Below are 25,221 nucleotides of genomic sequence, written 5' to 3' on the forward strand. Positions count from 1 at the left end.
ACACCGCCCCCCTGCCCCCAACCCCGTCCTCCTCTCCGGGGCAGCCAGACTGTACACCAACAACAAGACTGTTGCTGCTGCTGCTGCCTTTGTGGGATAAGTGTCCAAATAGCGCACAGACACAGCCACACACACAACTTTATACTGCAAACTTTTGAGAGGCTCCACCTCTGCCTTGTACAGGACATTGTTGGAGAGATTATCTGGGGAAGGGGGTTTAGGGTACACCCCTCTGTAGAACTCCAGGTAAAGTGTGGGGAGAGAGAGAGAGAGAGAGGGCGGGAGGTCAGTCATTTGGAGACAGTGCCTGTTTAATCACTGTAAATGAAAGGCACGATCACTGTTGGAAACACGTCTTTGATGTAATGTTTCTATCAGGACCTCGAGATCTCCTTCAGATGATCCGATTTTCGGATAATTGGTATTTGGATAATCGAAGTTCCTCTGTATTACCATCTCCGATCACACTCCAGTGTACCTGTTGGTTAAGATTAAGGACATTACAGTGGGCCCAAGGCACTGGCGAATGGATCCCTTTATCTTTAAGGAGTTTTTGGAGTACTTCTCTAGGGAATTTAGGGCGTTCCTAAACGTGAACTCAGGCTTGGTTCGTAGCCCGTCTGTCCTTTGGGAAACTGCCAAAGCCTATGCCAGGAGTTAGATATGTCCTACTCTGCCAGTAGGAAGTGGAAGAAGGGCAAGCAGCAACATCTTCTCGGAGCACAGTTGAAGGCAGCCGAGAAGGCCTACTTTGACAGGTCCTTGTTGGTCAAGCTACAGAGGATTACGGCGCTGCGGTCTGCATTGAATTCCATGCTCATGCAGACAGCAAAGAAGGAGCTTACTTTCACAAAGGTTATATGAGCATGGTGACAGGCCAGGCAAGAGCCTAGCATATCTCACCAGGAAAAGGAGTGCACCTCAAGCCATTACGTCGATTAGGGAAGGGTCAAGGAACCTAACATGTGATTCTGAAAAGATTAATGTGGCATTCCAGAGATTTTACTCGAAGTTATACCAAGCTGAGGGTTGTGAGGAGGGGCAAGCCAAGATGGAGTCCTTTTTCAACGATCTGGTGCTCGTGGGTGTGACCCCCAATCAAGAGTCTTTTCTCAATGCCCTGTTATCAGAGCAAGAGGTGCAGGAGGCTGTGAAGCAGCTTTAGAGTGGAAAGGCACCCAGTCCTGACGGACTTCCCAGTGAATTCTATAAGGAATTTATAATATATTGTCAGGCCTGGTACTCAACATGTTCAATAACTCATTCAGTCACGATCATCTCCCGCCATCTCTGAGAGAGGCCAATATTTTGCTTATTCTTAAAATAGGGAGTACTGTGCATTGTACAGGCTCTTTCGCTCTTAAATGTTGGCTTTAAAATCCTCTCTAAGACTCCTGCGTTAAGACTGGAGACTGTGTTACATTCTGTTGTTAAAGAGAGCCAGATGGGCTTCATAAAGGGCCGCAGATCCTCCAATAATGTTAGGAGGCTGCACAATGTAATTCAAGTGTGTGAACAATAGTCAATACAGGGATTAGTGATTTCTCTTCATGCAGAGAAGGCATTTAACTGAGTTGAGTGGCCGTACCTTTTTTATACTGTGGAACGGTTTGACTTGGGTGAAGCCTTTATAAGATGGGTAAAGGTTCTCCACAGTGACCCTCTCGCTGCAGTCTTCACCAAGCAACTTTAACATTTTTAGGGGCAGCTGGCAGGGCTGTCCCCTTTCACCATTGCTTTTTACATTGGTGATAGAACCATTGGCGGAGGCCAGTCGTAGGGGTCCCAGTATATCGGCTTCAGAAGTGGGGTCATAATTAACATAAGATTTCATTGTACGCGGACGAGGTCCTCATTGTTCTGTCAAATCCAGCAGTTTCGATGCCTCGCCTGATACAATGCATCAGCTCGTTTGGCATCTTTTCGGGATACAAGATTAATTTTGCAAAATCACAGGCAATGCCTATGGGTGGTGTTACAAAGGTGCTAGGTCTTGAGGGCGAATCTCGATTCCCATTTAAGTGGTCACAGGGGGGTTGTGTGTATTTGGGCGTATTCATCACTCCACTTCTTGATCAGTTGTTCAAAACTAATTTTGTCCCAACTATTCGACAAAATCAAACAAGATCTTCAAAGATTGGCGGCTCTTCCAGTCTCATGGTTAGGGGTAGCCAGCAAGGCTTCCCCCTTCTTCCCTGTTTGTTGTACCCTATGCGGATGCTCTCCTTGATTTTTGATAAGCAAATATTCAGGAGACTGAACGACTGGTTCAGTTCTTTTATTTGGCATTGTAAGCAGCCCCTTATTAAATTAGCTAAACTGCAATTGCCTCACAGATTGGGGGGAGTGAATCTCCCTGACATTAAAAACTATCAACTAAGCTCACTTTTATCTTACGTGAGTGATTGGGCTTGTGGGGACCCTCTTTCAATATGGTTAGATATCAAAACCTCTCAGGCAAGGTCCCCCTTACCAGCTAGCTGTCTTTGGACAAAATGAGGACAGTTAAGGAATATTGCCATAACCCAATAGTTATCAATACTGTTAAAGCATGAAGTGCAATTCGGCAGAGGGAAGGCAATATTAGTAAAACATCTTCTCTTATGCCTATAGTGGGTAATGCTGGGTTTTCAACTGGGGATGTTGGATTCAAGATTCAAACATTGGGCAGCTAGGGGTGTGTCTTGCGTGGGCCATTTATTTGAGGGAGACACAATGATGTCCTTTGATCAGTTAGCATGGAAATACGAACTATCTTACAGGGACCTCTTTTGTTTTTTTTTTCAAGTTAGGGATTTTATTCCAAAAAAGACTACACTTTTGACTGATCACTACAAATCCGACATAGAGAGGAGGGTGCTAAGGTCTAAGAATACACTTTCTGTCAGCACTTTATATCATCATTTGGAGGGGGAAACGGCCCCTTAGATGAGTTTGATCGACTCTGCAGGGTGTGGGAGAGAGAGCTAGGCGTTGAGGTCTCCTCAGAGGCATGGGAAGATATTTGGGAAAACGCAAGAATGATATCAATTTGTAATAGAACCCACCTTTACAGATGAAGATTCTCAACAGACTCCACTTGGGCTTGGATAGTTTTTCAAAATTTAAATCAGGGGTATCTTCAACATGTCCCAAATGCAAGGTTGGTATGGGCACTCTTACCCATTGTCTCTGGTTCTGTGGCAGGCTTCAAACATACTAGAGCACAGTGGTGGGTGCAATGGAGGGGATTTTAGGTGTAAGGGTGGAGAAGGAACTGATCTCTTCTTGGCCTGCCCAATGTGTTCCCTGTAGATGCGCATAAGAAAACACCTTTCAGCATCCTCACTTTCTGCACAAGATATTATATCTTGTTAGGTTGGGTGTCCGAAAATCCCCCGGGCCTGTCGGGTTGGTGGCACATTGTTATGGAGCATATCCCCTTGGATTTTCTCACAAGTATTGTACACCACTTGACTGAAAATTACTATAAGACATGGTAGCCCTTTTTGGAATACCTGAACACAGATTTGTCTGCCATACTAATAAGGACTTTGACATAATGATTGTGCTTTATGAGTCCAACATCTAGAGAGGGGGAACTGCGAATATATGACTATGTGAAAACTAATGCTCTTGATATTCAAGAGTGAGTGTTTTGTTTAGCTGAGCTGAGCTATTTATTAGTTTGTTGTTGGTTATTATTTAAGTAGTTAGTTGGAGTGTTTTTTATATAAATTTTTCTATACATGGTTATACATTTGCACATGAGGGCGGTTTGGGTTTTTTACATTTTTTGGTGTTCTTGTATTATATTGCATTTTTCAATAAAATATATTTTTAAAAAAATGTTCAAGTGTGGTGACAAGAACACTCCTTCTGAATTAATATCACGTGGGATTAGATTAGATTAGATTACAGTGTGGGAACAGGCCCTTCGGCCCTACAAGTCCACACCGACCCGCCGAAGCGAAACCCACCCATACCCCTACATTTACCCCTTACCTAACACGACGGGCAATTTAGTATGGCCAATTCACCTGACCCTGCACATCTTTGGACTGTGGGAGGAAACCGGAGCACCCGGAGGAAACCCACGCAGACACGGGGAGAACGTGCAAACTCCACACAGTCAGTCGCCTGAGGCGGGAATTGAACCCGGGTCTCTGGCGCTGTGAGACAGCAGTGCTAACCACTGTGCCACCGTCTGCTGGGTGTGCAGATAGCACCACTCCACCTACCCCATACCATTATTGTATTGTGGGACCCCATTCAACCCTTCTATTATATAAGACTAGCTGCCAATCTGCCATGGTAGCGATGGTTACAGCCATGGAAGAAGCATCTACTTAGTGGCCTGTCAATCATTTAATCAGCCTGCACATTCTTCAGACTTTTCCAGGAGAATAATGCAGAGTAATGAAATAAGTATTACTTTGAGACTGAAAGAGGCTATTCAATCCATCAAGTCCATGCTGCACCTCTACGGAGTAATCTGGTTATTGCCCTGCTCCATCTCCACATTACTTTGAGTTTATTTTCCTCAAGGGCACATCTAATTTTCTTTTGAAATCACTTACTATCTCCACTTACACTACTCTTACAGACAATGGGTCACTTGAGATTAGATTAGATTCCCTACAGTATGGAAACAGGCCCTTCAGCCCAACAAGCCCATACCGACCCTCCGAAGAGTAATCCACCCAGACCCATTCCCTGTATTCACCCCTGCTTATGGGCAATTCAGCATGACCAATGCACCTAACCTGCACATCTTTGGATTGTGAGAGGAAACCGGAGCACCCGGAGGAAACCCACGCAGACATGGGGAGAATGTACAAACTCCACACTTCTACTTCTCATGGAGAAATGTTCCTCTTTAGTGAATTTGCATGAGCTTTATTGTCATATGACACATTTACATCTTTCCTATATGTCTTGCCTGAAGCTTTAAATATGACCTCTTGGCGTTGTATCATCAGCTCACAGGAACAGGTTTTCATTGTCTACTTTGCCCAATCATGTCGTAGTGTGTACACTTCTATCTGACCTGTCCTCAATCTCATTTACTCAAAAGCAAACAAGTCCAGCTTCTCCAACCTAGAGAAGATTCTCTTCTGAAGTAATACAAATGTGTCCCTGCACAGCTGCTGCCAGGTATGGAAAGTTTCTCCCAGTGTTTGTTTCTTCAACCTAACCTTGCAGCTAAAATCCATCATTCCTGGAGCCTGTATACCCCCTCAATGTCTTTGTAACCCTCGGAGGTGCAGTGACCAAAACAAGATGAATACTCTCAATTGTAGCCTTATCAGAGTTCTTGGTAATGAAATACCACAACACCCACAACCATCTTTCTTCACAGAACTTCATTTACAAATTTGCAAGCCTTTTCCTACGTAGGCGTTTTGTTTTTGTGTCTGTATTCTATTCGTCTCCTTTGTTTGGTTACATTTTAAATACTGTTCACAATTTATTTGAGTTTCAGGACCAGAAATGTTGATTTCCACCTCTCCATGAATGCTGCATGACCTGCGTTTGTTTTGAGTTGTTTTTATTTTGGTTTCTATGGCTGTGCCTGGCCTTTAAAAGTGTATAATCTATTCAATTCTATACAAAATCTGCAAGTGAGCTTCGTATTGTGCTGTGATGTCTAGGCATCTAGATGGAGCTAGGGTATCATCCTTAAAGCTAAGGCTGGATGTGATCCATGATTATTTGGGGCTACAATTAGCTATACTTAGGGATAGGTTACCTTAATTGGAGTCATCATTTAAAAAATTTAGTCAAATGCACAACTTCTTAAGAGCCACAATGCTAGTGATGGTATGAGAAATCGGACAGCATTAGCGCTAAAACACAAATATGTCAGTAGGAAGGTTATTAGTGATATAATATGACACCATATTCAGCCACAATGACTTAGTAGGGATGGAGCTGGGGTCAGTGATTATGGAATCAAAGTGTTGGGAGAGAATCAAGATAATGTCTTTAACCTTCCCAAAATTTAGATGTATGAATTTCTTGCTCATTCGGTATTGGTAGTTGGTTGAGAGAGAATAGTGGAAGAGTCAATAGAAGTGGTGATGATATAGAACTGGGATTCATCATTATAGCTCTGAGAACTGTTGCTGTCTTTTCAGATGATGTTGCCATGGGGCAACATTTTGGTAAGAAATAGGAGACCAAGGATTGATCGTTTTTGGGTGGTGGGGGTTGGGGGGAACCAGAGGTAGCAGTGCAGTATCAGTAAAAGAAGCCATTGCATGTGGCTCTTTGCTCCAACTGAGTGGATAAGAATGGAACAAGGTGAGTGCAGGTCCCCTGGCTGAATGACAGTGGCAAGATCTTAGAGGAAGATTGTGTGGTCCTGTGTCAAAGGCTGCAGACTGATTGAGATGGAAAAGAGCTGTGTAGGATGATGTTTTTGACTTAGACAAGAGAGATTTCAGTACTGTGGCCAGGACAGAAAACCAATTGGAGGGACTGTGTTATGGACCTGACCAAATACCCCAAAATATAGTAAGAAGATAGCCTAGATACTAACTTTTATGTTTATTTAAAGGCACGTGTAAGGTGCTATGTTCCAGATGTAATTTAATTGGTCCACCACTAGGCTTTAAACAAGCACACTTTATTCTTATGACACAGTTAAAATACAAAAGAAAGAAGTACTGGTGTAACTTTAACTCTATTGAAATACTTATCAAGATAATGTATGATTTAACCACTAATCACCAACTGTTCGAATACAGGCAATATCCCATAAACACACCCTTGGCAAGACAACTTAGTAAAACAGTTTTATCCCCATTAATGACGTGCTGTCTTTTTCCAGTCCAGCTGAAAGAAATACTGAAAAACCCAGGCTGCCGCTTTTAGTTCTAAGAAGAAAACTTTCTGTCTAAGTCTTCACTAACAGCAGAGAGACAGCTCTGCCTATTAACTCCAGCAGCCAGCCAACTCAAAATCAAACTGAACGCAAAACCTCAAGTCCCTTGGTTCTGTTTGAGTCTGACACCACCCACTCATGCTTTTGTCTAATTTTTAAAAAGAACCAAAAGCTCTTTATTCTGTCTGCCTGGAGCAGACACCACAGCACCAGGGTAACAACACCCCTCTGCGAGAAAAACAGAACAGAATACATCTCAGAGGCACAGTCTCATCACAACTCCAACAATCAGTTCCAGGAAAGGTGAGCACAGAGTTGGAGCAGAAACGAGGTTAGAGGTTTGTCTAACAAGCCTGTGTCCTCGGTGTCCTTCTCTACGTGATGTGACCTGGACAGCACGTATGATATGCCAAAGAAAAGACCGAATAGTTTCCATATTTATTGTCTCAGACATGCCTTAGCATCTCTTGGCAGGACAGATCACCGACGCAGAGATTCCAAGCAATACTCCCTTGAATTTGTTTTCCTACAGTCTATGGATCTCCAAGGTCCACATGTGACAGTGACCTCTGAAACTGGGAGTCAATGCATCAGCAATCAGCATAAGAGCAACTACGCAGCTTAGAGGAAACGCTGATCTGAAGCATGCTAATTATCCTTATTGGTAAACTAATGGTATCTGTGGTGGTTTTGTCATCAGATAGATGGCTGCCCTAGACCTAAAGATCTTCTGTATGGCAATGATGAATATTGACATTGAAAACTGGGAGATAGTTGCTTATGGTAATGACCTCCTGGAGGGGCAAAATGGAAAGGCCAGATGGCTGAAAGCTCAAAGAGATTGTGGTACTAAATGAAGTTATGCAGATAGAGAAATGAAAGGAAGGCAATGAAAAGAACAAAAAAAAAGAGAAATCTAAAAGTAATCCTTAAATGGGAATGAAGGAAGATCAGAAGGCACAGATGTTATGGGTGAACAGGGATTGGTTAAAAAAAAACAAAAGAAAGGAACTGTGGATGCTGGAAATCTGGAAACAGAAATTGCTGGAAAATCTCAGCAGGTCTGGCAGCATCAGTGGAAATAAATCATTTAACGTTTTCCAATTCCGGTCAAGAGAAGGAAGCAGCACCCATTATGGCATCAATATAGCAGAGAAAGAGTTGTAGGTGGGGGCTGGAGTAAAACTGGATTAGGGATTGGTATAGGTTAGGACACAGGCAGCAGAATTTTGAATGACCTTAAGTTGAGAGGGTTTACAACAGCTGATACTGTGAAGCCATGAGTAAAGACACTCAAGTAACAGCCATAAGGTAAATGCAATTACATTTGAGAATTCAAGATGACACTGACAACAGGAAACTCTTTGCGAGCTTCCTACAGCAGATCTTATCGGGTTTTGAAAAGATTTGTAGCTCAAGTTGAGGTTCTGGATATGAGGTAGCTCACTGAGTTGGAAGGTTCGGTTTCAGATGTTTCATCACCATACTAGGTAACATCATCAGTGAGTCTCCGGTGAAGTGCTGGTGTTATGTCCTGCTTTTTGGGTGTTTAGGTTTTTTTGGGTTGGTGATGTCATCTCCGGTTCTTTTTCTCTAAAGATGGTAGATGGGGTTCAAATCAACGTGTTTGTTGATAGAGTTCTGGTTGGAATGCCATGCTTCTCGGAATTCTCATGCATGCCTTTATTTGGCTTGTCCTTGGATGGATGTGTTGTCCCAGTTGAAGTGGTGTCCTTCCTCATCTGTTTGTAAGGATACTAGTGATAGTGGGACAGGTCATTTTTGTAGGCAAAAGTGAGACTGCAGATGCTGGAAACCAGAGTTTAGATTAGAGTGGTGCTGGAAAAGCACAGCAGGTCAGGCAGCATCTGAGGAACAGGATCAGGTCTTGAAATCTCAGGTCTTTTTTGTGGCTAGTTGATGTTCATGTGTCCTGGTGGCTAGTTTTTTGTCTGTATGCCCAATGTAGCGTTTATTACAGTTCTTCCAAGGTATTTTGTAAAAATGATGTTCGTTTTGCTTGTCTGCATAAGGTCTTTTAAGTTCATTAGCTGCTGCTTAAATGTCTTGGTTGGTTTGTGGGCTGCCATGATGCGAAGAGGTCTGTCATTTCAGAGATGCCTTTGATGTAAGGGAGAGTGGCTAGGGTTTCTGGGCATGTTTTGTCTGCTTGTTGGGTTTGTTGCTGAGAAATCAGCAGACTCTGTTTATTGGGTATCCGTTCTTCTTGAATACACTGCGTTTTCTTCTGCTCTTTATAATTTCTCTGTGCTGCAATGTGCAGTGGCTCATCCTAATGCAGCTTTGTTTGTGGGGGTTGGGATGATTGCTTCTGGAGTTAAGTATTTGGTCCGTATGTGTTGTTTTCCTGTAGACACTGGTTTGAAGTTCCCCATTGATATTTCACTCTACCGTTATATCTAGGATTAGCAGTCTGTTGTTGTTTTCCTCATCTTTTGTGAATGTTATACCAGTAATGCTATTATTGATGGTCTTGAAGGTTTCCTCTAATTTGTTTCATTTAATGATAACAAAGGTGTCACATCCTGTAGCAGACAAAGTTTGGGCTGGATGATTGGGAGAGCTGTTTGTTGGAGTCTCTGCATTACTGCTTCTGCTAGGAACCCTGATACTGGTGATCCCATAGGTGTTCCGTTGATTTGCTTGTTGGTCTTGTTATTGAAAATGAAGTGGGTGGTGAGGCGTAGGTCCACTAGTTTGACAGTGTTGTCTTTGTTGATGAAGTTGGCGGTGTCTGATGTTTGTGTCTTTGGTTCTTCTAATAGTGTCTCTTTGGCCAGGTTAATGTTGATGGATGTGAACAGAGCTGTTCCATCAAAGGAAACCATTATTTCATCCTCTTCTATCTTGGTGACTTTGATGGCATTCAGGGATTCTTGGGTGGAGTGAATGGAGTAGTGGGAGTCCTCTACCAAGTGTTTTAGCCTTTTGTGTAGTTCCTTGGCTAATCTGTACGTTGTTGTTCCAGGTAGTGAAACTATGGGCCTGAGGAGGGCTCCTGGTTTGTGAATTTTGGGTAGTCTGTAGAAATGTGGTGTGTTGGATCTGTCTAGTTTCATTTTTTGGAAATCTGTCTTGTTTAATTCTCCTGATTTCTTAAGTTTTTTGAGTAAGGCTGTGATTCGGTTCTCTAGTTGTGGGGTTGGGTATGTCGGTATCTATAAGCAGTGCATTCGCTTTCTCATAGTAATCTGTTTTGTTTAAAATGACTGTCAAGTGTCCTTTGTCTGCAGGTAGGATTACAACTGAAGACAAAAACACTAACTTCAGAGAAGTGGACAAAAAAGATGAACTTCGGATCATTCAGGAAGTAAAGGGGGCTATTGAGCAGAGTTACGGGGAGGTAGTCACTCCTCAGGTAAAAGGAGAATGTAGATGGGTTACTGTCAGGGGATGGAAAGGGAACCGGTAGGCAGAGCAGGGGTCCCCTGTGGCCCTTCTCCTCAACGGCAAATATACTGTTTTGGATACAGTTGAGGGGGACGACTTATCAGGGGTAAGCAATGGGGCACAGGTCTCTGGCACAGAGTCTGTCCCTGTTGCTCAGAAGGGAAGGGGGAAGAGGAGCAGAGTGTTGGTGAAACGGTTAAAAATTATGTCCCAATACATGTGTGAATCTAACCGGAATGGAGGTGTTGCTTAGTCCCGTGTGAATCTTCTTATCTGTATGTAACCAGAATGGAATGTGTTTTTTAGCCTTGCTCTGCTGTTCACATGAATGTTTATATCTGGAAAAGAGTATATCAGCTGGAAAAGTCTCCAGTTCGGTGAGTCTGCTCTGGGGTTACGTTTAACCGCCGAGCGTGGGTTGTTGGCAACCGCTCTACGAGAACTGACGGCTCCCAGTTCCGGTAACATGTAGAGTGAGTATAAGCCAGACCCGTTGTATGAGACCTGGTTGTGGCGCGCTGCGGGGAATAAAATGCCCATATTCTAGCAGACTCGCCTCTTGGTCGTTTGTTCTGTGTCAGACTACTCTCCTACGAACCTGACCTTGAGAATTTTTTAAAACAGTGCCGGGGTTCATGATGTCTTTGATCGTGTTTTTGGGATCCTTGAGGTGGAGGGGGAGAAGCCCCAAGTCATGGTCCACAAAGGCACCAATGACATAGGAAGAGAGATGGAGATTTAAGGCAGAAATTCAGGGAGTGGGGTGGAAGCTTAGAGCTAGAACAAACAGAATTGGTATCTCTGGTTTGTTGCCCGTGCCACGTGCTAGCGATGTGAGGAAAAGGGAGAGAGAGGAGTTAAACAAATGGCTACAGGGATGGTGCAGGAGGGAGGGTTTTGGATTCCTGGATAATTGGTTTTTTTTTGGGGTAGGTGGGGCCTTACAAACAGAATGGTCTTCACCTGAACCAGAGGGGTACCAATATCCCAGGGAAATTTGCTAATGCTCTTCGGGTGGGTTTAAACTAATGGGAACAGAAATTGTAGTTTGAGTGTATGGGAAGTTGAGAGTAGTGAAGTCAGAACTAAGATTTCAAGATCACAAGAAAGCACCGGCAAGCAAGAAGTTGGTTTGAAGTGTGTCTACTTCAACGCCAGGAACATCCGGAATAAGGTGGATGAAGTTGCACCATGGGTTGATATCAGGGATTTCGATGTCATGGCCATTTCAGAGACATGGGTAGAGCAGAGACAGGAATGGTTATTGCAGGTTCAGGGATTTAGATGTTTCAGTAAGAACAGAGAAAATTATAAAAGAGAGGGTGGTGTGAGACTTAGTCAAGAACAGCACTATGGTTGCAAAAAGGATGTTTGAGGACTCGTCTACTGAAGTAATATGAGCTGAGATTAGAAACAGGGAAGGAGAGGCTACCCTGTTGAGAGTTTTCTATAGGCCTCCAAATAGTTCCAGAGATGTAGAGGATAGGATAGAAAAGATGATCTTCGATAGGAGCGAGAGTAACAGGGCAGTTGTTATGGAGGCCTTTAACTTTCCAAACACTGACTGGGAATACCATAGTTCAAGTACTTTAGATGGATCAGTTTTTGCCCAATGTGTGTAGTAGGGTTTCTTAACACAGTGTGTAGACAGGCCAACAAGAAGCGAGGCCACATTAGATTTGGTACTGGGTAATGAACCTGGCCAGGTGTTAGATTTGGAGGCAGGTGAGCACTTTGGTGATAGTGACCACAATTCTGTTATGTTAACTTTCATGATGGAAAGGGATAGGTATATACCGCAGGCAATTACAGTGCGATTAGGCAAGATTTAGGATGCATAGGATGGGAAAGGAAACTGCAGGAGATGGGCACAGTTGAAATGTGGAGCTTATTCAAGGACTAGCTACTGCGGGTCCTTGATAACTACTTAGCGGTCAGGCAGGGAGGAAGTTGTCAGGCATGGGAGCAGTGGTTAACTAAGGAAGTTGAATCTCTTGTCAAGAGAAGAAGACGGCTTATGTTAGGATGAGATGTGATGGCTCAATTAAGGCGCGTGAGAGTTACACATTAGTCAGGAAAGACCTAAAGAGAGAGCAAAGAAGAGCCAGGACGGGACATGAGAAGTCATTGGTGGATAGGATCAAGGAAAACCCTAAGGCTTTCTATAGATATTTTAGCAATAAAAGAATGACTAGAGTAAGATTAGGGCCAATCAAGCATAGTAGTGGGAAGTTGTGCATGGAGTCAGAGGAGATTGGGGAAGTGCTAAATGAATACTTTTCGTCAGTATTCACACTAAAAAAAGACAACACGTCGAAAAGAATACTAAGATACAGGCTACTGGACTAGATGGGATTGAAGTGCATAAGGAGGAGGTGTTAGCAATTCTGGAAAGTGTAAAAATAGATATGTCCTCTGGGCCAGATGGGATTTATCCTAGGATTTTCTGGGAAGCCGGGGAGGAGATTGCCAAGCCCTATGTCATCATTACCTACACGAATAGTACCAGAAGACTGGAGGATAGCACATGTTCCCTTGTCCAAGAAGGGGAGTAGAGACAACACTCGAAATTATAGATCAGTGAGCCTTACTTTGGTTGTGAGTAAAGTGTTGAAAAGGGTTATAACAGATAGGATTTATAATAATCTAAAAAAGAATAAGTTGATTAGGGATAGTCAACACGGTTTTGTGAAGGGTAGGTCATGCCTCACAAACCTTACTGAGTTCTTTGAGAAGGTGACCAAATAGGTGGATGAGGGTAAAGCAGTTGATGTGGTGTGTATGGATATCAGTAATTCATTTGGTAAGGTTCCCCACAGTAGGCTATTGCACAAAATATAATGGCATGGAATTGACGGTGATTTAGAGGTTTGGATCAGAAATTGGTTAGCTGAAAGAAGACAGAGGGTGGTGGTTGATGGGAAATATTCATCCTGGAATTCAGTTAGTAATGGGGTACCGCAAGGATCTGTTTTAGGTCCACTGTTGTGTGGCATTTTTATAAGTGACCTAGATGAAGGCATAGAAGGATGGGTTATTAAATTTGTGGATGACATTAAGGTCAGTACAGTTGTGGATAGTGCTGAAGGATGTTGTAGGTTATAGAGAGACATAGGTAAGCTGCGAGGTCGCACATGGAGTTTAAATTGGAAAAGTGTGAGATGATTCACTTTGGAAGGAATAACAGGAATGCACAGTACTGGGTGAATGGTAAGATTCTTGGTAGTATAGACGAGCAGAGAGATCTCGGTGTCCAGGTACACAGATCCTTAAAAGTTGCAACCCAGGTTGATAGGGTTGTTAAGAAGGCATATGGTGTGTTAGCTTTTCTTGGTAGAGGGATTGAGTTTCGGAACCATGAGATCATGCTGCAGCTGTACAAAACTCTGGTGCAGCCACATTTGGAATATTGCATATAGTTCTGGTCACCGCATTATAGAAGGGATGTGGAAGCTTTGGAAAAGATTCAGAGGAGACTTACTAGGATGTTGCCTGGTAAGGAGGGAAGGTCTTACAAGGAAAGGCTAAGGGACTTGAGGCTGTTTTTGTTAGAGAGAAGAAGGTTGAGATTGAATTAATTGAGACATATAAGATCTCAGAGGATTACATAAGTTGGACAATGAGAGCCTTTTTCCTTGGATGGCAATGGCTAGCACAAAGGGACAGAGCTTTAAATTGAGGGGTGATAGATATAGGACAGATGTCAGAGGTAGTTTCTTTACTCAGAGAGTAGTCAGGGCGCGGAACACACTGCCTGCAACAGTAGTGGACTCACCAACTTTAAGAGCATTTAAATGGTCATTGGATAGGCATGTGGACGAGAATGGAATATTGTAGGTTAGATAGGCTTCAGATTGGTTCCACAGATCGGCACAACATCGAAGGATGAAGGGCCTGTACTGCGCTGTAATGTTCTATTTCTTAGCAGCATTAGAATCAACACTGAAACACAACAAACTCACAGAGGAAACCCAGCAAACCGTCAAATAGACAGGTGTATAACATTAAGCAGGAAAAAGGAAGGAAACACACTCAATACACAAGCAACGAAAGCACTGGAAAGACTCAAAAACACAAAAAACATTGTAATCGAACCTACAGACAAAAGACGCTTGATAGTTGTTTTAAGCAAAACTGACTATGAGAAAGTGAATGCATTTACCAACAGGTGGCGATAGACCCAACCCCCCAGCTCGAGAACCGAATCACAGCCTTACTCAAAAAACATAAGAAATCAGGAGAATTAAACAAGACAGACTTCCAAAAAATGAAATCAGACAGATCCAATACACCACGCTTCTACAGACTACACAAAATTCACAAACCAGGAGCCCCCTCCCCCACCCATAGTCTCACTACCTGGAACAATGTATGGATTCTCCAAGGAACTACACAAAAGACTAAAACACTTGGTAGAGGACTCACACCACTGCATTCAGTCTACCCAAGAATTCCTGAATGCCAAAGTCACCAAGATAGAAAAGGATGAAATAATGGTCTCCTTTGACGTAATGGCCCTGTCCACATCCATCAACATCAACCTAGCCAAAGAAACACTGACTACACTATTAGAAGAACCAAAGACACAAACATCAGATACTGTCAACTTCATCAACAAAGACACCATTGTCAAGCTAGCAGACCTACGCCTCACCACCCACTTCACTTTCAATAACAAGACCTACAAGCAAATCAACGGAACAGTCATGGGATCACCAGTATCAGGGTTCCTAGCTAAAGCAATAATGCATAGACTCATCAAACAGCTCTCCCAACATCCAACCCAAACTTTGGGTCTGCTACGTGGATGTGACACCTTTGTCATCCAAAAACAAAATAAATTAGAAGCAGCCTTCAAGACTATCAATAATAGCATTACTGGCATAAAATTCACAAAAGATGAGGAAAATAACAACAGACTGCCAATCCTTGATATAACAGTAGAGCGAAATGTCAATTGGGAACTTCAAACCAGCGTTGACAGGAAAACACCACATATGGACCAAATACTGAACTCCAGAAGCAATCATCCCAACCCCTACAAATGAAGCTGCATTAGGATTATTATTTCAAAAAGCTACCACACACTGCAGCACCGAGGAACTATGAAGAGCAAAAGAAAATCACCTGTGCAGCCTATTCAAGAAGAATGGACGCCCAATAAACAAAGTCCACCGATTTCTCAGCAACAAACCCAAACAAGAAGATAAAACGTGCCCAGAACCCTAGCCACTCTCCCCTACATCAAAGGCATCTCTGAAATGACTGCCACATTACTCAGACCTCTTGGCATCATGGCAGCCCACAAACCAACTAACACACTTAAAACAGCAGTTAATGAACTTAAAAGACCCTATACAGACAACAAGCAAAATGAACGTCATTTTTACAAAATACCTTGCAAGGACTGTCGTCAAAACTACATTGGACAAACAGGCAGAAAACTAGCCACCAGGATACATGAACATCAACTAGCCACACAAAAAAAAATGACCCTACCTCACTATCCTTACATACAGATGAGAAAGGACACTACTTTGACTGGGACAACACATCCATCTGAGGACAAGCCAAACAGAGATACGCACGAGAGTTCCTAGAAACGTGGCATTCTGACCTGAACTCCATCAACAAACACGTTGAAATGGACCCCATCTACCATCCTCTGAGAAAAAGAACTGGAAATCACATCAACAACCCAAATAAACCTCAACATATAAATAGAAAATGGGACATAACACCAGCGCTTCACCAGAAGCTCACTGATGGATGTTACTTAGCATGGTGACAAAATGTCTGAAACCAAACCTTCCATGAATCCGTGTAAGATTCTGTAAATCCCTTTTGCAGAAATAGATTCAGTCTGAACCTAGGGGCACAGACAGCCTCACACCTTCAGGGCAGGGCACCTGTTGTTAAACATTCCCGATGACTGCCCGAAACGTCGATCCCTCCCGGATGCTGCCTGACCTGCTGTGCTTTTCCACACTCCTGACCTATTGGTAAAATTCACCCGAGAACGTAACTTGTTTTTTTTTTAAAAAGTTCTGGGATTTGCATATGAAAGAACTGAACCCAACGTGGTCATTCTAAGAGATGAGAGCCTCACACCTTCAGGGCAGGGCACCTGTTGTTAAACATTCCCGATGACTGCCCGAAACGTCGATCCCTCCCGGATGCTGCCTGACCTGCTGTGCTTTTCCACACTCCTGACCTATTGGTAAAGTTCACCCGAGAACGTAACTTGTTTTTTTTTAAAAAGTTCTGGGATTTGCATATGGAAGAACTGAACCCAACGTGGTCATTCTAAGAGATGAGAGACTTAACAAACAATCCAGGTCTTTTTCAACGTATAATTTCAGTTAAATCACACTGTAAATTTTTCGCTGTAAATTCTGTGCCTCATGATCTTATTCCTCCACAACCACCTGATGAGGGAGCAGCGAGAGTGCTTCCCAATTAAACCTGTTGGACTGTAACCTGGTGTTGTGTGATTTGTAACGTGGTCCACCCCAGTCCGACACCGGCTCCTCCAAATCCGTTAAAACCTGTTGGATGACAGCCCGTTGTTGTGTGATTTTTTTTCTCCCCCCTTCTGACCAGCCCGGGACCAACGGCGACTCTGACGCGGCACTTAACGGCCAGCCCGGCGGCGGTTACAGGAAGTGGGTGCCGCGGCTCTGTGGGTCCGGCTCCCCTTGTTTCCGGGGATAGGTGGCGCGGATAGATTAGTGTGCCGGTGAATTCCGTCCCCCCCACCACCACCCCCGGTGATGGCTGCTGTGCGCGCGCTGCGGCGACCGTTACTGGCGCTGGGCGGGCGGCGGGTCGCGCCCCGAGCAGCCCGCCCCGCTTACAGGCTCATGAGCAGCCTGCACTCCGCCGATGATGTGGTTAACGGGCTGACCGAGGAGCAGAAACAGGTAACCGAGCGCTAACTGGCCAGTGCTAAACTCAGGCCTGTAGCCAGGAGGCGAACCTGCCTCTGGTTAGCAACCGGGTTACCATCGGGTTCTGAGGAAGGGCCACCCGACCCGAAACCTTAACTGTGATTCCTCTTCGCAGATGCTGCCAGAGCCTGCTGAGCAACTTCTGCTTTCTGTTGCTGTTAAACTGGCTGCTGGTTAACGTCTGATAACCAGGGGCAGATTATCTCCTGGTTACCTGTCTCGAGATATCTCCGGGTAATGTGTCTTTGGTTATTAACAACCAAATAAATAACTCTGGTTATCTTCTGCTGCAGGTTAGCAGCCTGTTAAACTGGTTAACTTCTGAAAACCAGGGATAGATTATCTCCTGGTCACCTCTAGATAGCTCCTGATTATGCGTCTTTGGTTATTAACAACCAAATAAATAACTCAGATTATCTTATGTTGCAGGTTAGCAACCTGTTAAACTGGTTAACTTATGATAACCAGAGATAGATTATCTCCTGGTTACCTGTCTCTAGACAGCTCCTGGTTATTTGTGGTTGATTGATAACCAGGTATATAACTCTGGTGACAGGTAATGAGGAGATAGCCAGAGTTATATAGCTGACTGCTGGAAAAGCCCAGCAGGGTCTGGCAGCATCTGTGAAGAGAAATCAGAGTTAGCATTTCGGGTCCGGTGACCCTTCCTCAAAACTGATGGTCACAAGTTGCTGACCAGCAACCGGTAACTAGGAGATTGCCAGAGTCATACATATAGTTCCCAAAAGAGAAAATGCTGGAAAATCTCAGCAGGTCTGGCAGCATCTGTAAGGAGAGAAAAGAGCTGACGTTTCAAGTCTAACTGACCCTTTATCAAAGCTCATATATCGAGTTGTTAACCTAAGGGACGGCTGGAAAATGGGAAGCCTTCACATGTGAGATAACAAGCGTCCAGAGATAGTATATTCCTGTTAGGGTGAAAAGAATGGCTAGTAGGTGTAGGGAATGCTGGATGACTAGAGAAATTGAGATTTTGGCTAAGAAAAAGAAGGAAGCATATGTCAGATATAGACAGGATGGATGGAGTGAATCCTTTAAAAGAGTATAAAGGCAGCAGGAGTATACTTAAGAGGGAAATCAGGAGGGCAAAAGGGGGACATGAGATAGCTTTGGCATTTAGGGTGAAGGAGAATCCAAAGGGATTTTATAAATACATTAAGGACAAAAGGGTAGCTCGGGGGCGAATAGGGCCCCTCAAAGATAAGCAAGGCAGCCTATGTATGGAGCGGCAAGAGATGGGGGAGATACTAAACAAGTATTTTGCATCAGTTTTACTGTGGAGAAGGATATGGAAGATATAGAATGTAGGGAAATAGATGGTGACATATTGAAAAATGTCCACATTACAGAGGAGGAAGTGTTGGATGTCTTGGAATGCATAAAATTGGATAACTCCTCAGGATCTGATCAGGTGTACCCTAGAACTCTGTGGGAAGCTAGGGAAGTGATTGCTGGGCCTCTTGCTGAGATATTTGTATCATTGATAGCCACAGGTGAGGTGCCAGAGGTTGGCTAATGTGGTGCCACCAAAAGAAAGGTGGTGAGGAAAAGCCAGGGAACCATAGACCGGTGGGCCTGACATCAGTGATGGGCAACTTGTTGGAGGGAATCCTGAGGGACAAGATTTACATGTATTTGGAAAGGCAAGGACTGATTAGGACTAGTCAGCATGGATTTGTGCGTGGGAACTTGATTGAGTTTTTTGAAGAAGTAACAAAGAGGATTGATGAGGGCAGAGCGGTAGATGTGATCTATATGGACTTCAGTAAGGCGTGGGAGACTGGTTAGCAAGGTTAAACCTCATTGAATACAGGGAGAACTAGCCATTTGGATACAGACCTGGCTCAATGGTGGAAGACCGAGGGTTGTGGTGGACGGTTGCTTTTCGGTCTGGTGGCCTGTGACCGTCGGTGTGCCATAAGGATTGGTGCTGGGTCCACTGCTTTTTGTGAACATAGGAGGTACAGTTAGTAAGTTTGCAGATGACACCAAAATTAGAGATGTAGTGGATGTGAAAAAGGATGCCTCAGAGTACAACAGAATCTGATCAGATGAGCCAATGGGCTGAGGAGTGTCAGGTGGAGTTTAATTTAGATAAATGTGAGATGCAGCATTTTGGAAAAACAAATCAGAGCAGGACTTATACACTTAAAGGTCCTGGAGAGTGTTGCTGAACAAAGAGACCTTGGAGTGCAGGTTCATAGTTCCTTGAAAGTAGAGTTGCAGGTAGATAGGATAGTGAAGAAGGTGTTTGGTATGCTTTTCTTTATTGGTCAGAGCGTTGAGTACAGGAGTTGGGAGGTCATGTTGCGGCTGTACAGGACATTGATTAGACCACTTTTGCAATATTGCATGCAATTCCAATCTCCTTCCTATCAGAAGGATGTTGTGAAACCTGAAAGGGTTTTGAAAAGATTTACAAGGACATTTCTAGGGTTGGAGGATTTGAGCTATAGGGAGAGGCTGAATAGTTTGGGGCTGTTTTCCCTGGAGCGTTGGAGGCTGAGGGGTGACCTTATATAAGTTTATAAAATCATAAGGCATGGATAGGATAAATAGACAAGGTCTTTTCCCTGGGGTGGGGGGAGTCCAAAACTAGAGGATAGGTTCCTGTAGTTTGTACACACTGCAGCTACTGTGTGTGAATGGCAAAGGGAGTGAATGTTGAATGTAGAGAATAAAGTAGTCCAGCAGCTTGCTTTCTGCGGGACGGTAACACGTTTTTTGAGTCTTGTTGGAGCTGCACACATCCAGACAAGTGAGGATTGTCCTCTCACGTTCCTGACTTGTACGTTATAAATAGTGGACAAGATTTGGGGAGTCAGGAGGTGAGTTGTTGTGTCTAGATTTCCCAGCCTGTGACCTGCTCTTCAAGCCTTATGTGGCTAGTCCCGTTCAGTTTCTTGCCAATGGTCGCCTCAAGGATGTTGATAGTGGGGCATTCAGTGATGGTAATGCCATTGAATGTCAAGTGATAGTGATTTGATTCTTTCTTGTTAGAGCTGACCATTGCCTGGCATTTGTGTGACACGAATGCGGCACAAGCTGCAAACATGATGTGCATAAATTGAAAGAAGTGCATGCAATTTATTGCTACACCTGGAAAGCCCTTGACTATGCCTGTTTATAATCAAATAGATTGCTACTTATTTTTGTATGTGACAAATAAATGGGTGACAAGGAAGTATTTCCAGACTCCCAAATGGGTGCGCCATCAGGTATTACAGGAAAAAGGTAACTGGAGCTAGGTAATGCTTGAGGCAGCAGTGTATGATATTCAAGGTGTATTTAAAAGACGTGGTTGACAATTAGGTGTCACTTACTCAGATAAGGCACGTGAGCCTCTGCAGAATGCACCGACAATGAGTTTGCAAAATCAAGCAAGTGGGATGTCTGCAGAACGGATGGCAATGATATGAAGTGTTAACGTTCCAGTTTTAATCACATGTTTATTACATTGATTTTGCTTCCAGGCGATTGAAAACTACGACAAGGTTAAACAAATTATTTGAAACCAATACAATCATTTGTGGTCTGAATGTCATTTTTGTGAAGCTGTTGGTGAACAGAGTGTGAATTTTGACTGAAGTTCATATGTGTTCATAAAAATGTCAGAGCATTCCGGAGCCAAAGATTTTACTACTTTGTTTGCAAGGGTAGTGGGTGTTCTCATGTTCCCATTTTGTCATTGGCTGGCTGTGCTGAGCAGGCAGTTGGACTTCCTTGAATGTCAGAATGCCCTCTATACTTGTGTAACAGAGTGGAGGGGGGGAAGCTCATAGCTTTGAGATCTTGCTTTTACATTGCAATTATCTTGTTCAATTAATTTAAATTTGAATTAGCTTTATTGTCTCACATACTCAAATGAGTATGGTGAAAAGTTCATAAGTCGCCACTTACAGCACTATATGTTGTAGGTTTAAAAACCTGGACATGTTTGTTTAAAGAGCCACAATATAAAACTAAAATACACTATATGAGGCCTGTGCTTCATGATTTTAAACATTTTTCTCATGCAGTCGGCTCCTGTAAAAATTCCACTACTGCCCCTCTTCTTCTGTCGCTCCTTCACGCTGCTTCTTTGAAGTTAGAGCTAGCCTGTTTGGAACTGCGTAATAATGGCCTTCAGTGATTTGTTGCCACTACCCTTAATGTTCCCCATACTCCTTGTGGAGATGGAATCAACCACCACTTGGTGGCAGCACAGCTCAGACTGGATACACAGTGGAGCCAGTTTAGGAATTGTTCATGAGTACTCCCATCCTTTCGACACGTATACCTCTGCCATGTCCTGTCTCAGAATTTCCTTTTAAAACTGGAGAGGGGCTAGCATACTATGATTTGAGGAGAGTTGCAGGATCAGTAATCATCATCGGTAGTCCCTGGCAATAGAGGACGACTCTCTTCCACTCTTGGTCATAGATCATAGAATCATACAATCCCTACAGTGTGGAAACAGGCCTTTTGGCCCAATAAGTTCACACTGGCCCTCCAAAGAGTAACCCACCCAGACCCATTCCCCTACTCTACATTTACCCTTGACTAATGTGCCTCACCTACACATCCCTGAATACTATGGGCAATTTAATGTGGCCAATTCACCTAGCTTGCACATCTTTGGACTGTGGGAGGAACCCGGAGCACCTGGAGGAATTCCACGCAGACACAGGGAGAATGTGCAAACTCCACACAGACAGTCGCCCAAGGCTGGAATCAAACCTGGGTCCCTGGCACTGTGAGGCAGCAGTGCTAACCACTGAGCCACCATGCCACCTGGGAGTCTGTAGGTGGCTGTACGGACTGATGCAGCTCCCGCAGGCTCTTTGCACTTGGGACAGAAGAGGTCACAGGGAAGGGTGGATGGGCTGTTGGTGTGGCAGCGTGCTCCTTATGCTGTTTTTGCCTTCCACTTTTCCCCATCAGCAAGTCTCGAGGTGCTCGATGGCTCCCTGGATGCTGCTTCTTCACTTTGGGTGGTCTTGGGCCAGTGATTCCCAGGTGTGTGGGAATTGGGAATGTCGCACTTTTCCAGTGAGGCCTTGAGGGTATTCCCTGAAGTATTTCTTCTGCCATCTGGGGCTTGCCTGCTGTTTCAGAGTTGGGAGTAGAACACTTGCATGGGGAGTCTTGTGGTGGTCATGTGGACGACGTGCCCAGCCTATTGCAGTTGAAAAGGGTAGTCAGTACTTCAATGCTGAAGGTGTTGGCCTAGTCGAGGATGCTAGTGTTAGTGTGTCTTTCTTCCAGCAGATTTGCAGGATCTTGTGCATGCAGTGTTGGCGGGAGTGGTTCAGAGCCATGACGTGTCTGCTGTAGACAGTCCACATCTCAGAGCCATAGAGGAGGGTGGGAAAGTTCTGTAGAGCATGAGCTTGGTGTCAGAATGATTTTGTTGTCCTCAAACCCTTTTTCTTAGGTGGCTGGAGGCTGCGCTAGCACACTGGAGACAGTGCTGGATCTCTTTATCAATAACTGCTTTGGTTAACACAACAGTCTTGCAGCATTGGGAGTAACCAACGTGTCTCAGGCTTCCACTTTGGTTGCATCACACAGTTTGTCACCATCCTTTGCCTGCTGCACATCAACATGGCAGGACCAGTAATACAAGTGAGTTGGTTGATTAAGAGAGTGAACTGACTCAGCAATGAGAAGCTGTGGCAGTGAGTGGTTTGCTTTGCACTCAGGAGTCTGTAACCTTGAATGGTGTTGAGTTTCTTGAGTGTCAGAGCTGCGCTCATGTAGTCAATTGAGGGAGTATTCTATCACATGCCTGACTGAAGTTAAAGGTTGAGGATAAACTTGCAAATAATATCAAGACAGACAGGATTAGCCTATTTTAAGTATATCACAAGAAAGAGAAAAGCCAAAGAGAACAAGCGAGGGAAATAATAATGGGGAGCCAGGAAAAGTTAAAGTTACAGTGATCATCATAAAAGATGCCTTTTAAATGTTGCAATTGTACTAGCCTCCACCACTGCCTCTGGCAGCCCATTCCACACACTCACCACCCTCTACATGAAAAAGTTGCCCCTTAGGTCTCTTTTATGTCTTTCCCTTCTCACCCTAAACCTATGCCCTGTAGTTCTGGACTCCCCCAACCAGGGAAAAGATCTTGCCTATTTAGCTGAATAAAAGTAACTACAGAGGCATGAGGGAGGAGCTGGATAGAATTGACTGGGAGAGGAGCATAGCAGGAAAGACCGTGCAACAGCAATGGCAGGAGTTTCTGGGAGTACTCCAGGAGACACAGCAGAGATTCATGGCTGAGGAACTGAACGATTACTTTGCATCATTCTTCATGGTGGAAGATACGAGTAATATCCCAAAAATTCAAGAGAGTGAGGGGGGCAGAGCTGAGTATGGTGGCCATCACCAAGGAGAAGTTGCTATAAAAACTGAATGATGCAAAGGTGGATACATCACCTGGACCAGATGGACTACGCTCTACGGTTTTAAGGGAGATAGCTGAATAGGTAGTGAAGGCATTAGTGGTGATCTTTCAGGAATTGCTTGAGTCAGGGAGGGTCTCAGAGGACTGGAAAATTGCTAACGTGACACCCCTGTTTAAAAAGGGAAGAAGGCAAAAGACGGAAAATTACAGACCGATTAACCTAACCTCAGTTGTGGGTAAGATCCTGGAATCCATTGTGAAGGATGAGATTTCTATACTTGCAAGTGTATGGTAAAATAGGGCAAACTCAGCATGATTTCATCAAGGGGAAGTTATGCCTGACAAATCTGCTAGAATTCTTTGAGGAAGTGACTAGCAGATTGGACCAAGGAGCGCTAATGGATGTTATCTACCTGGACCTCAAGAAGACCTTTGACAAGGTTCAGCACCGGATAAAGGCACAAGGTGTTAGATGCAAGGTGCTAGGATGGATAGAAGCTTGGCTATCTGGCAAAAAGCAGAGAGTGGGGATAAAATGGTCTTTTTCAGGATGGCAGCTGGTGACGTAATGTGTAAAATGTCTCAGTTTTGGGACTACGCCTTTTTACAATATACAGTAACAATCTAGATGAAGGAACTAAGGGCATTCTGGCTAAGTTTGCAGGTGACACAAAGATAGTTAGAGGGACAGGTAGTGTTGAGGAGGCAGGAAGGCTGCAGAAGAATTTGGACAGGTTAGGACAGTGGGCAAAGAAGTGGCAGATGGAATACACATGGGAAAGTGTGAGGTCATGCACTTTGGCAGGAAAAATAGTGACATTGACTATTTTCTAAATGGGGAGAAAATTCAGAAAGTGCAGAGAGACTTGGGAATTCTAGTTCAAGATTCTCTCAAGGTAAACTTGCAGGTTGAGTCAGTAGTTAGGAAGGCAAATGCAATGATGGCATTTATTTTGAGAGGATTTGAGTATAAAATCAGGGATGTGCTTCTAAGGCTCTCTTATGTTCTAGTCAGACACATTTGGAGTATCGTGCACAGTTTAATTTTTCATATTGTTGGGTAGATGCTAGCCTGGTAACTGTACTAGAATCACTTGACTGGGGCTCAGCTAGTTTTGGTTCATGTGTTCAGTACAACAGTTGGTTTTGTTAGGTTTCGTAGTCTTTGCTATGCCCAGTGCCTTCAACCGTTTCACATTATCATATGGAGCAAATTGAACTGGCTGAAGACTGGCATCTGGAGACCTCAGGAGGAAGCTGAGTTAGGTCTTCCACTTGTCACTTCTGTCTGAAAATGTTTGCAAACCCTTCAACATTGTCATTGCACTGATGTGCTGGCCTCTCCCATAATTGAAGATGTTTGTGGCATCCCCTCTGGTTACTTCCTTAGTTGTCCACCGTCAATCATGACTGGATGTGGAAAGAGTGCAGAGCTTTGATTTGATTTGTTAACTGTGGATCATTTACTGGATCAAATGGTGTCAGTTAGCTCATTTGGCAGGACAGCTGGTTTGTGATGCCAATAGCATGGGTTCAATTCCACCTTTTCAGTCTGGCCTGTGGTCTGGTCACCCTCAGGT

General features: G+C 44.0%; 1 protein-coding gene across 2 annotated transcripts in view; it reads left to right on the forward strand.

The window, feature by feature from the left end:
- The window catches only part of ivd (isovaleryl-CoA dehydrogenase), a 112,888-nt gene that overhangs the window by 48,884 nt on the left and 38,783 nt on the right, over positions 1–25,221 (forward strand). Inside the window, exon 1 of one of the 2 annotated variants that reach the window (XM_043698213.1) lies at positions 17,025–17,202. The exons of the other annotated variant lie outside the window; for it this stretch is intronic. Within the exon in view, the coding sequence (XP_043554148.1) occupies positions 17,053–17,202 (150 nt within the window). The 5' untranslated portion in view covers positions 17,025–17,052. Of the gene's footprint in view, positions 1–17,024; positions 17,203–25,221 lie in introns of those variants that run through there. 2 annotated transcript variants of the gene reach the window in all.

The sequence above is a fragment of the Chiloscyllium plagiosum genome, chromosome 10 (assembly GCF_004010195.1).
Source record: "Chiloscyllium plagiosum isolate BGI_BamShark_2017 chromosome 10, ASM401019v2, whole genome shotgun sequence".
NCBI classification, from domain to species: Eukaryota; Metazoa; Chordata; class Chondrichthyes; order Orectolobiformes; family Hemiscylliidae; genus Chiloscyllium; species Chiloscyllium plagiosum.